At 34.6% G+C, this 12,593-nt stretch overlaps 2 protein-coding genes across 2 annotated transcripts; one reads left to right on the top strand and one right to left on the bottom strand.

Annotated features, from left to right (window-relative positions):
* The first annotated feature begins 1,822 nt into the window (after positions 1–1,822).
* On the top strand, positions 1,823–3,454 carry LOTGIDRAFT_228794 (hypothetical protein). The gene is made up of 4 exons (XM_009059781.1): positions 1,823–1,833; positions 2,290–2,629; positions 2,938–2,985; positions 3,282–3,454. The coding sequence occupies exons 2-4, from the start codon at positions 2,290–2,292 to the stop codon at positions 3,287–3,289; spliced, it is 396 nt and encodes a 131-aa protein (XP_009058029.1). The 5' UTR covers positions 1,823–1,833; the 3' UTR covers positions 3,290–3,454.
* Positions 3,455–9,084: 5,630 nt separating this feature from the next.
* On the bottom strand, positions 9,085–10,539 carry LOTGIDRAFT_228793 (hypothetical protein). Its single transcript, XM_009059780.1, has 4 exons — positions 10,520–10,539; positions 9,850–10,148; positions 9,411–9,449; positions 9,085–9,232 (listed from the first exon to the last, which is right to left on the bottom strand). Exons 2-4 carry the CDS (start codon positions 10,145–10,147, stop codon positions 9,222–9,224), a joined length of 348 nt encoding a protein of 115 aa, XP_009058028.1. The 5' UTR covers position 10,148; positions 10,520–10,539; the 3' UTR covers positions 9,085–9,221.
* Between the last annotated feature and the right edge of the window lie 2,054 nt (positions 10,540–12,593).

The following is a 12,593-nucleotide window of genomic DNA, read 5'->3' as shown; positions in this document are numbered from 1 at the left end:
GCATTAGATAGACAACATCACAATATATGTATACGGTGGTTCATTTACGACCGTGGAAATGACCTTCTGCCACAATTTTGTTTAGGTATTTTACTTCCAACTTTTCATATCTGCTTCTGGTAACAAAGAAGGGTAAGGTAATGCACTTGGCAATCAGTAAAGTTTTACCAGTACGGCGATATTGATTTAGTTTACTCATTTGTACCGTAAACTATAACTGTGAACTTCTTAATGAAAACAAATTAAACAGTTTACCGTTAATATCAGCTTCGGCTATAAAGTCGATTAATTCTCGGCCTTCTAATCCTAAAAATTAAATTGTTAAAACATCAACTGCTGTAGCAGCGGCAAAAGCAGCACCAGCTTCAGCATCACCGTCTAACAATTGACTACTGGAGAAATAATAACTGTTCTAATAGCTCTATCAGCATCTCTGATTAATCTCCAGAACTGGACATCTTGGCCCATCATCATTACCATAGCAACAGCAAGGATTACAGCGAGTTTCATCCTGGCGATATAAAATAGCCTTCATTAGTAAACTTTTAGAACAGTTATGTTGTCGCAAATCAACGAACACTTCACTGATGATAATCCTTTAGCGACATTTAGGGGTAGAGATCACATTAAATAACGGACACAATTTTATGGTATACTACTTCTTAGATTTATTACACACTACGTTTCAGCAATCTACATTGTCATCTTCAGGTGAATGAAACTAAGGAGTAGTATACCATAAAATTGTGTCCGTTATTCACTGATGATGATATTGTTGTTTAAGGTTTATCACATTTAAATTCAACCATCGAGATTTGCCAATTATTGTCATGTACTCGAAGGATTATATTCGAAGAAATGGGCGTGTTTTACCACTTAAGACCACATTCTACAGGCCAATGCCGATTTCAACTAGGTTACTCTTATACTTTTTCCAATATCTGTTCCCATTGCAACAATGAGATAAAATAGAATAAAAAAAGTTTAAAAATAGAGCATACTAACATGTCAGTATATAATATCAAAGACTACAAACTGAAGTGATGGATTGTTTGGATAGATATAAGAAGAATGTATACTGGAATCATTAATTTTTATTTTTTATGGGCTACCTTTCAAAATTTCTTTTTACTTTTACTAAATACTAACAGCACAATAGTTGACTTTTATTGAATAGTAACTTTCAATCACCCTTATCTCTACAATTTATACTTTATTCTTATTACAATTAATTTATGTAAAGCAAATTAAATTTTTCGTGAAAACTGATAAAATATGTATCCGGTTGGTAACAACAATATAACTATTGTATCCGGTTGATGCTATGACCCTTATGAGACGTAGATAATTTTCTCATTTCGGCAACATTCTTGCTTTGCCTCAGATAATATTCTGTGACAAAGCATTACTTCTTCAGGTACTATGCTTAACATCCAGATGACCGAGACATTAGTTTTTGAAAATTGGACTGCCCTCAGTGGCGGCGCAAGGATACCGAAAATGTCCTGGATTTCGGTTGAAGAAGATATTCCAATTCATAGAAAATTATAGGTTAAATATGCCCTTTCTCGTGGCGAAGTCTCTAAACAAAAGACAAATGTAATTTTTAAACGTGGATATTTATTGCCTCAAGGATAATTTAACAGGATACGATAAAAAAACAATCAAAATCCGAACACGATTTGTCAAGTACGCTTATCAATTATAACAATAAAATAAACTGCGAATGTATTAATATTGACTGTTAGAATAATTAATGTTAACACGCTTAGAGTATTTATTGTAGAGAGAGAACTATGCTGTTATTTTACAACAGTTCGAGCTCTTTGATATGTATGTATGCTCTATTTTTATTTCATATTCATGTTTTGTGAAAAAATATCGAGATGTTCTTTAAAAATGTTAATCCTGTTTAGCCGATTTGAAACGACTGGCGCTAATTATAATCTCTGACCACAGGGAGGTTAGAAATGATCTTTTTCAGTTATTTGACACATATTAAAAGTAAAATTCAAAATTGCATGTCATTAACCTTCTTATCTCTCAAAGAAATAACTGTTGAAAATGAACCCGTTGTAAATTTTTTACAGTCTAAGGCGCAGTTCTATTTTTTTAACACATTGGTTGGCGTAACTTAAGAGTAGGTGAAATCTGTATTAGATTGTTTTTACTGTGGGTATTTTGTGACCTATTGGAACACATCCTATCCATATATGTCGAGAAGTCTCATTTAATCTTACAGAACAGACATCATTAAGGCATGCTTGTCTATTTTCATTATTTTTTCAGATGATCAGAATGAAGGTCGCTGTAATCCTTGCTGTTGCTATAGTAATGATGATTGGACAAGATGTCCAGTCCTGGAGATTAATCAGAGATGCAACTAGAGCTATCTCTAGAGCTTTTACCCCGGTGGTCAGAACCTTAACCAATCCTAAACGATACCCTAGAGCAGTTGTCAGACGATGGAGTAGAATTCTTTCAGGTAAACGAAGCGATGAGGCTGAAGTCGACGCTGCATTTGCCGCTGCTACAGCAGATGATATGTTAACAGCTGATGAAATCAGTGAATTATTGGGATTAGAAGGCCAAGAATTAATCGACTTTATTGCTGAAGCTGATATTAACGGTAAACTTTTTGTTCTTATCGCTACAAAAGTTTTACTCTTTTTTGAATTGATACATTAGTTGATCTTGATATTTTATTGTAATTTGCATATTTCAATAGCCAAAGCCTTCTACCAATAGAAATGTAAATGTGAAAATCACATAAAAGAAATAATATTATGTCTTAATGCCTGGTCTTTTATATTATCTTGTTGATTATAATTTCTATCGGAACTGGAAGATACTATTAGATTTTGATCATAATTTTATAAGACTTGTTGTGTATGCATCAATATTAATATTAATGTTCCATACGGGTATCTCCCACAGGTAATGGTCAAATTGATCTTGGAGAATTTATTGCTCAAAAAGCCCAAGGTAATATTTATTCTTTTTCGTTAACGATTACTTTCAGCATTGTTCTAAAAATATTTGTCTGTTTGATTCAAGATACTAGATCTGAATTTCAAATTTGTTAAATTGTGACTTTTATGATTTGTATCAAGGTGATACCCGATTTATACCAAGTTTAATATATAATAGCATCGTATTAAAAACTAAAAACAATTCGACTTACAGTTTGTTTAGAACACTGATATCTTGTTGTATATAGATATTTCGTTATCCGATTAATTCCATAAATATATATCACTATTACTTTATTTTATCGACAGATGATTAAATGGTCAAGAAGTTGGAGCGTGAAAGGTGATGACTTGGAACCAGTGGCGGCTCCAAAAGGGAAAACTTTAAAAAAATCTTAAAAAAAGCCTTATGTATATGAAGGTGTGTCTGAAAGTGTCAATGGTCAATGTGATCAAATATATAATGAATAAATTCATACTTGAAAAAAAAGTTAATTTGTTATGTTTTATGTTGTGAAAATATTTTAGACTATATCATCGGTGATCGGGAGATTGGTGTCGGCGTGTATGTGCATATCTCAGGGTTCATTTATTAATAGTTTACAATCCAACTTTCCTATGTCCGTTATGCAGCTAAAGATGCTAACAGTAGTATAATCATATCGACAGGTTACATCTTGGCCTATAGCAGTTTGTAACGAAAAACGTATGGTACACAGTCTGTGAAAAGAGACTATAGCTAGCTCCCTTAGATAGGGTAAATTAATTCGTCCAGTGGTGGGGTGGCAGCCGCCATTGAATTCGTCATCTAATTCCTGAGAAATATTGCATATTGACCAATCACTAAAAATGATTGTATAAGGGGCATGTTCACCATCGGTTCCAACAAACGAACCTCGAAAGAATCATAGAAACGAGAAGCGAGAGCCTTCTTATCCATGTGTACCCATGATTATCCACCTTTAAAAGTTACAGATGACTTTTCTTTTTCATGTAGAAGAGCATCATATCTGGATTTTATGATAATTACTTCTTGATCTAGGTTAGATGTATGCGCACATCATGACATCTTTGCAATCAATCAGAATCTCAGAACGCAAGAACACCTATCCCTAGCACCTACCCAAACATCCGCAGTTTCTGAACACATCAAAAACAACCGACGACACAAAATTGGCAATATCGAAGCCCTTACTAAACACCAAACCAACAAGAAAACGAGACAATTGACCGAAGCCATTCACATAAGGAGATACCAACCGCAACTCAACAGAGATACAGGTGTTTATTTATCACATGCCTATGACCCTTTAATTAAATAAAATAACCCCACCCCAAATTTTGTATTTAGATTGTCACCGGCATCTTACTAGTTTTCTATGTTTTATTTATCATCACATGTACGATTAAAATCACCACCACCCCACCATTATAATCAAGAAATAATTTACTACATCCCCTTTAATGGTTTCTCTAATCACACACCCTTGTGATTACCCCTACATAATTGATTAATGTATTCCTATTGTTTTAATCCTTGTTATTGTTGCCCCACACTATATATCCTGAATGCCTTGTTATTTTGTATCATTGCTTGATAAAGACGAAAGAATCATCGTCGAAACGTCGCAAGTTATTTATTAAAGTAATTGTTATCCATATAATTGTGTTCGTGTTAATATCATCAATTACTAAATGCCACTCAAGGAAGGAAGGAAGCAATCAGAGGTAGACACAACAAACTGGCTTTGACATTCTTTTCATCGCGTAGCTAAGCGATGCGTAGCAAATCAAAGCTTCGCTTAGCTTCGTCAACTGAAGTAAACAAAAATGTAATACAAGCTTTGTATCAATAATTCTATATCGCTCTACAGTTGCTGCGACTATTTTAATAGTGGAAATATTTTATTATTGCAATACAAATTTTAAAAATATAAGTAAATCTTTGCTGATTATCATACATAATGTTTTGTAAAGAGTCCAGTTCTCCTCAACCTTTATGACCTACTTGTCCACTGAAAAACAGGCGCAACCATCACATTGATCAATAATTTGCTGTCAAATATTGAACGATAATGATATTACAATGAAATGGAGTAAAACGGTAACATTTGTTTTTACTTTAAAGGGGCGCGATCTGATGCCCATTTCTGGAATGGGGTCGTTATTTGAAAAAGATTAGGAACCTCGGCTCTAATTCATAGCTATTTTGACTAATTTTTATACGCCCACATCTCTCTATGTGGACGTATATTGTCGGCACCCCTGTCCGTCCGTCCGTCCGTCAACATTTGCTTGTGAACGCTTTAAAAACTAGATTTTTTGATGGAATCAAATGAAATTCTGTATGTGCATACATATTCATAAAACGAAGATCAAGTTCGAATTTGAGCTATTTTCGACCATTAGAAGCAGAGTTATTGCCCTTGCCCCAAAATCTAGAATGTGCTATTACTCTCTTAGTTTTCAACCGATTTTGATGAAACTTAAAATGGATGTTATTGGACCTACATCGAAAGGTTTGAGGAAGTTTAGTTTACTTCTGATTAATTTTAAGGTTTTTTCAAGATTTTGACCTCTTATGTCAGTTTTGAGGAGTTATCGCCCTTTAACCTCTATACAGTAAGTGCTTCTATCAACATCAATTGCTCGTAAACACTCTAAAAACTAGAGTGTTTGAAAGAATCAAATGAAATTCGGTATGTGCATGCATATTTATGAAACGATGGTCAAGTTCGAATTTTTATACGCCCACATCTCTCTATGTCATATCGCACCCCTTTCCGTCCATCGGTCCGTCCGTCAACATTTGCTTGTAAACGCTCTAAATTCTAGATTTTTTGATGGAATAAAATGAAATTCGGTATGTATATACATAATCATAAAACAAAGATCAAGTTCGAATTTGAGCTATTATCGACCGTTAGAAGCAGAGTTATTGACATGCCCCAAAATCTTGAATATTTACCATCCGCATGCCGTGGTGGGCGTATATGGCTGTGGTCCACTATCTTTTATCTGGATTTGGAATTTCATTGAATTTTTCTTTTAGATTTTCTGAGATGATAAGCGATTTACTGCCGAAAGGGTTATTCTAGAAGTAGTCGCTATGTGAACAGTCCGTGGCAACTGGATATTGATTAAATGTAGTGGTCTACTTTCAATTTGGCTAGCTCACAATTTTCATGGTCATGATATATTGAATATTTGTCGGTTGGTCAGGCTTTCATGCAACAAATTGGACAGTTTTCAACGAGGCTTCTGGAAAAAGTTATAGAAGGTTGAATTTCTTGACGTTACGTTTAGAATATTCTCACCGTGTCCCATATAATTGGATAATAAAATAGAGTTACGCCCCTTTCTAATTAATCCATTTTCTGTAGTTACACCCTTGTACAACCAAAACTGGTTGGCGTATGTCCATATCAGTGCTTCTGAACACAGTCCACGTGCAGGCCCAAGGGTGAATTATAAACGATCGGTGGTTAAAAATTGGACATAGGCGAAATATGCACAAAACAGTTCCCAAATGAACACACTGGTCTTCAGAATAACCCATCAGCTTACAAATTCGTAATGCATTCTTTGGGATCGTAACTAAATCGCAATCCTAATTCGCAAGCATTCGTAGTTATTCTTAACGCATCCCAGAGCCAAAAATACAGCTGTTCTACGTTGGCGATCCATTTTGAAGCTGATGTCCAAGCATGGGAGGGTCTTTATATAGTTATTTTGGGTGAAAACCTCAATAATTGTCAAGAACCGTCAAGAATTCATTTTTATTCGTACCTAATTCGTATAGGCCTTCGGCATATTCTTGGCTGATTCGTAACCGATTCCTAACTTTCGTGCAGTATTCATATTAGCTTTTTAAAAATTGTTGTGAATTCTTGACAATATTCAAGCGAATATTCGTTACTCTTTAGTAGTTGTATTGTAACTAGAACGTAGAGCTTCGCGAATCGAACCAGAATACGTGCTAAAATTTCACGAAACCTTTGAAATCTAAAATTTACAAATCTTGGTGAAACGTGTTTTGTGTGGAATGAATAGTATTGCATTAGATTGTCGCCGAATTGAGAAATGTTGACAGTGACAGTATCAACCGTATATAATTACAAGTCGTGTAAAAAACCAATATCCTATATCAGCCCACTGAACACTCCCCACCACAGTGACGATGGTGGAACATATTTTAGCAGCTTTAATGACTATTTATTTCACACTGTAATAATTGAATTTTACAAGATTCATACCAACGTTTTCAAATCAATTTATTCATATAATATTTGATCGTCAACATATTTTTCCGTTAAACAGGATCAAATGATCCAATTAGTTTTTAGTTAGTTGTTCGGATCTTTACCTTCGGTTCCAGGGCATCAAAACCCCTGCTTCAAACATGTATGACATTTTTACATATCGAACATCCAACCATTTGCCGGCGATTAAGAAGACAATTTTTCGAAATAAGAGAGATGAGGCGTCAAGAATATTTAGCAAAAAATCGTTACAGATTATAGCGGCCATTAAATTTTGTTTTTATTGATACATGGTCACCATTAAACTTAGAGATCTCACAATCTTCACAAGGCATACCCACTTTCATTCTAATCTGATTAAAACTAACTTCTAATTTTTCTACTACTTTGCGCCGTGTCTAACGAACAAAATAATTCTAAATTTAATTTAAATGAAACAGACAAAAGGCTAGAAAAATGGCATTTACACGGCAAGGTTATAACTATCAAAATAATTATTGTGGTATTGACCACAAAATGTATAATTGTTAATTTTGATTATATATATATAACACTGTTTAATAAGCTGCTAATCAAAAGTAGCTTAAATAAAAGTTCGTATATTGTACAAATGTTCTTTTTAAAATGCAAATTTCCATTCAGTTATAGTATATCGCATATAATAATCATTGTGCAACATGGTTCGCCTTTATTAACATTGGCGTATAGTCTACCTAAGACCAGGATTAGCCAGTTTTTAAATGATTGTATTTTGGATTAAATTGTTTCAGTCACATGCGATGGCACCTTTGGACTCGTTTTCAATCTTTAGTGTGAGAGAATTTCCAGTCCAATAAAAATATAAATGGTTGGAATATCCATTTCTTTTTACAAGGGCTATTGGTCGAGTGCCTTTTTATTGATAAATAGGTGTCCAGTAACAATACGCCGAGCTTTCAAATAGAATGATTGGGAATCTGACATCATCTGACATCATCTGACATCACCTGACGATACATTTTACGATTTGGCTTATCTGTCAAGTACACACTACTTAGAATTCATAGCAGAATGGAGCAATAATCACGAATACCCCTTTTTTAGCTAGCACCCATATAAGAATCATTGCTTTCACATATAACAGCAGTACATATAAAACAAGAGGTTACTTACGGTTATAGGCGTTCACAGCACTTTTCAGGGGGAGTGGGCAGGCCAATAGCCAGACTTAATTGCAGTATATCCGGAGGGGCAATTGGGGAAAATTGTAATCACAATTTTAATATCACTATTTAACACACGGGGCTGCGGTTTATTAAGTGTCGAATTTGGACCCTATTTTGGGGCCAAAGCCAAGAGCCAAAAACTCACAGTTGAGTAAAAACTATCAAAGCGTAAAAGAATCAGTGTTGATCTTCAAGCTGATTTGCGACTTCACTAACCTTAATCGCAAAAACTTTCTTATTTCTATAAGCATTTCCATAGTCCTTAATACGGTGGTTCGTATACGACATCATTTTTTTTTTTTAAATTTGAATTAAAAAACTGGAATATAATTATAAAACATAATTTTGAATTTAAAACTTGTATTTTCACCCAGCTGAAATATAATATTCACCCGGGTGAAAATTTCTAGAATTTTGAATTAGAAAATTGAAAAATACATGTTTTTAATTCAAAATCATTTTTTATAATTATATTCCAGTTGTTTAATTCAAAATTGAAAAAGCTGCCAAACCATGCAAAGCAGGAATATCTCTCGATGATTTCTTTTTGTGACAACCCTTTTTCTATTACAAACATTAGAAATTGGGATGGATGTTCTGAAGGCTCTACATTTCCCACAGCAACCAATATAAATAACTCGAATAAAGCAGACATAATTTAATAATTATATATTTATCATGTCATAGAAATGTCGACACTGTTTTTAAAATTAATCGTAAATCGTTCAGATCTCAATGACAATCAATGTCTTCATCCTTTTACACCCCATCTTCTTGACAATTTAATCATCTGCTAATAATAATTAATAATTAATATTGAGGAGTACAAAAAGTTAATTCCAGAAAGTTAACGGATTAAGCTTCAATGTTTATGATAATAAATTTCAGGTTCTTGTAATTCGAATGATAAACCAATATTTTTCTAGAGCATTGCTTGGTTTAATCGAGAACGATATAAAAGGAAGACTTACCCTTGGCTATAAATTCTTCAAGATCAATTTGACCATCACCTGTAAAACATACCCGTGTATAACAATTGTATAAATATGATTCAGATATATCTCTATAAGTTTCAGATACAATATGAATATATTACAGTTATAATGAACTTTATTATAACTTAACAACACAGTAGGTCCGGTAGTAGAAACATCCTGCTTATCTGCAGGTGATTGCAGTGGCGGCGCAAGCCTCTCGGCACAAATAATGGGCAAACTGGCTCAATGGAGGGGCGACTATCAAGTCTGAACTCAAAGTATGGAGGCATCATTGTCGTAAGCCTCATTGACTGTCTCAGAGTGTTCTCCCACATTGAATTGATTTGGTGCATTCTGACACATGTTTTGGGAAAAAACCCTATAAAAACCAGGCTAACTATGAACTTCTCAACGAAAAGAACAAAAAGTTTACCGTTAATATCAGCTTCGGCAATAAAGGCGATTAATTCTTGGCCTTCTAATCCTAATAATTCACTGATTTCATCAGCAGTTAAAACATTATCTGCTGTAGCAGCTTCAAAAGCAGCATTGAATTCAGCTTCACCGCTTCGTTTACCAAGAATAATTCTACCAACTTCACTACCCCATCTTGTAGGAGTGACAACGGTTCTGACCACTCGAACAACTCTACGAACGCGGACTCTCCAGGACTGAACATCTTGTCCCATCATCATTACCATAGCAACAGCAAGGATTACGGCGAGTTTCATTCTGGAGATTTAAAAGATAATCTTCATCAATAAACTCACATTGATATAGCCTCCCATTGACTAAAAGATGATTAATAAGCATTTTGGTGCTCAAGTCATATGTTTATCCCTAAGCTGAATTTGAAATTTAGCTATGTCATGGAGCTATTCAAACAATTCCTTCAAGTCTCTCTTAGGTCTACAGAAGAGTTCAGATATATTAAACAAGCGACGTTTTCAGTGGCGTTTCTACGTGGGTGGCCAACAATGCTGGCCCGCTAGCTTTGGGGGCCTCTGGCAGCCCCCAGTCCCCAGGCGTCAAGAGGCTTCGGCCATTCTCTAGATACGCCCCTGAATATAGGAATCATAAAAGTTTAAAAATAGCGCACTTACATGTCAGTATATATCAAAGACTACAAACTGAAGTGAAGTGATGAGAATTTCTCTACAATTTATACTTTATTCTTGTTAAATTCAATTAATGTAAAGTAAATTAAATTTGTCGTAAATACTGTTAAACATGTCCATGTTTCACCTTGGTTATTGTTTTGCTTGCTGACCGGACTTGACAACTTACACTTAGCATCTGTGTTTGGTTGTGACTGGTGGGCTGACACCATGATTACCATCCAAACAGTTTCTGTTGTATAACCTTGCTGAATTGATTCCTTTCTTACATTTATCATATAATTTATGATTTTTACCTGACTTAGACCTTTGATAATTATGGAATAAGATGTACCTTACAACAACTTGACATTACTTACTTGTGTACAAGTTAGACAAATGTCCACCAGGCGGGTATTTTTACTCAAACTACGTTGCTATCTTTATAAAATTTGTTGAGCATTTAGTTGAGCCAATGAAAATTCATTTGATTGGCTGAAATTTTCAATGACAATGAGTCTTAAATAAAATGGCGACTATCTTCAAAATAGCTCCACGCTTGAATATTTTAACTTACATTAGATACAACAATTAGTGGTTTATTCTGTCATGGTATGGAGCTGACCTCATAACATAACAAGAAAATTGTCAGTTTTGGAAAAAAAATCTCAAGGAAGAGGAATATTTCAACGCAACCAAATTGGTTGCTCTATTTCAAGATATATTCATAGTTGGTTTTCTGACTCTCGTCGACGGCATTGAGAGGCAGGATGTTTCGGTTTACTCCGATTAATACCATTTCGAACCAAGGTCTCATCAATATATGGCCTACATGCGTATACCAAGTTTTATCAAGATCAAATAAAAACTGTAGTCCATAGGCCTGTCGTGCCTGCAAAGACAAAATTGACCCATTTGAACTATGTAAAGGGCGATAACTCGATTGTGCCCAATTTTAAACTTGGCCGAGATCTCATCAATACATACATACTAGGCCATGTTTCAAGCAAGTGGGCCTAGGCTACTATAACAAATTTGAAAAGTTCAAGGGACGTAACTGAATAAAAATATTTTTTTATTTTTTATCTAATTTCCATAGTTCGAGGGAAGAAACTGATCAAAGCATACTTGACAATGAATATGTCTGTTGATAATAACCTTCCAACGCTTGAGTGGCTTACGGATCTGCAAGCACAAGGTTGACGAAGGATCAACTTCAATTTGGAACAAAATATATTTTAACCATTTTCAAACCAGCTCTCGCATCTCTAATGATTTTCCAGTGACAGCCTCCAAATCTGTTCTGAAATGACGACACACAGAAATATTACAGTTCTATGAACTGAAGAAGCTAATTCCATACACCCTCCCCGCCCCATTTTGCCTGGTCATAACTTCTCAAGTGAATAATATAGTAGGCCTATAAACCTATTTTCAATATGATAATCCATCGGGAGTTATTTTTGGGATGGTAGGGGAACTAAGAGTGCTGTAGAAGCCAGGCCATGTTATGGAACAATTATAGACTTCAGATATTGTTTTCATTTTGCATTGAACGAACCTTCCCCGAGAAGCCCTAAAACAGATCATTTCAGACAAACCCCTCACATCTTAGGACCAAACTTCACCAAATATGATCCTAGAGGTATAATGCCCTGTATCTTTTTACCCGAAAACAGATTTATTTTTTTTCATTTTTTCATATTTTCGACGAGAGAACCCAATTCTGATCCGAGAAGTGAAATTATTGTTTCAAATGAACATGCTGTGATAGTCGAACCCAATGTACGAACTTGACATTTCTACTAAACAGATTTCAGATTATGTGTGCGCAAGTAGTTCGAATGTAACTGAAAATCTTTAGTAGTTTTTCCTTTGTTAATTCATTAATTCGTGATGATAGGCAGTTAGACTGAAAAGGCTTATTGATTGGTAGCATATCGTGAAAGTTTAACATATTATGCATCCATTTCAGTCGAGTTTGGAAGCGTGGCTGCACTTTAATTAATGTAGCAGTTAAACATTGCTAGTTTAGAACCTGAAGTAATTTTGAACGATAAGCTTTATAATAATCTCTTTT

This window comes from Lottia gigantea (assembly GCF_000327385.1).
Source record: "Lottia gigantea unplaced genomic scaffold LOTGIsca_4, whole genome shotgun sequence".
Lineage (NCBI taxonomy): Eukaryota > Metazoa > Mollusca > Gastropoda > Lottiidae > Lottia > Lottia gigantea.
This window is presented reverse-complemented; position numbering and strand designations above follow the sequence as displayed.

Bases quoted from the DNA above. Each gene is read 5' to 3' on its own strand.
- LOTGIDRAFT_228794 (XM_009059781.1), top strand. From the start codon at position 2,290: ATGATCAGAATGAAGGTCGCTGTAATCCTTGCTGTTGCTATAGTAATG. The intron at 2,630-2,937 runs GTAAACTTTTTG...TATCTCCCACAG, and splicing joins TGCTGAAGCTGATATTAACG to GTAATGGTCAAATTGATCTT.
- LOTGIDRAFT_228793 (XM_009059780.1), bottom strand. From the start codon at position 10,147: ATGAAACTCGCCGTAATCCTTGCTGTTGCTATGGTAATGATGATGGGA. The intron at 9,450-9,849 runs GTAAACTTTTTG...TATGTTTTACAG, and splicing joins TGCCGAAGCTGATATTAACG to GTGATGGTCAAATTGATCTT.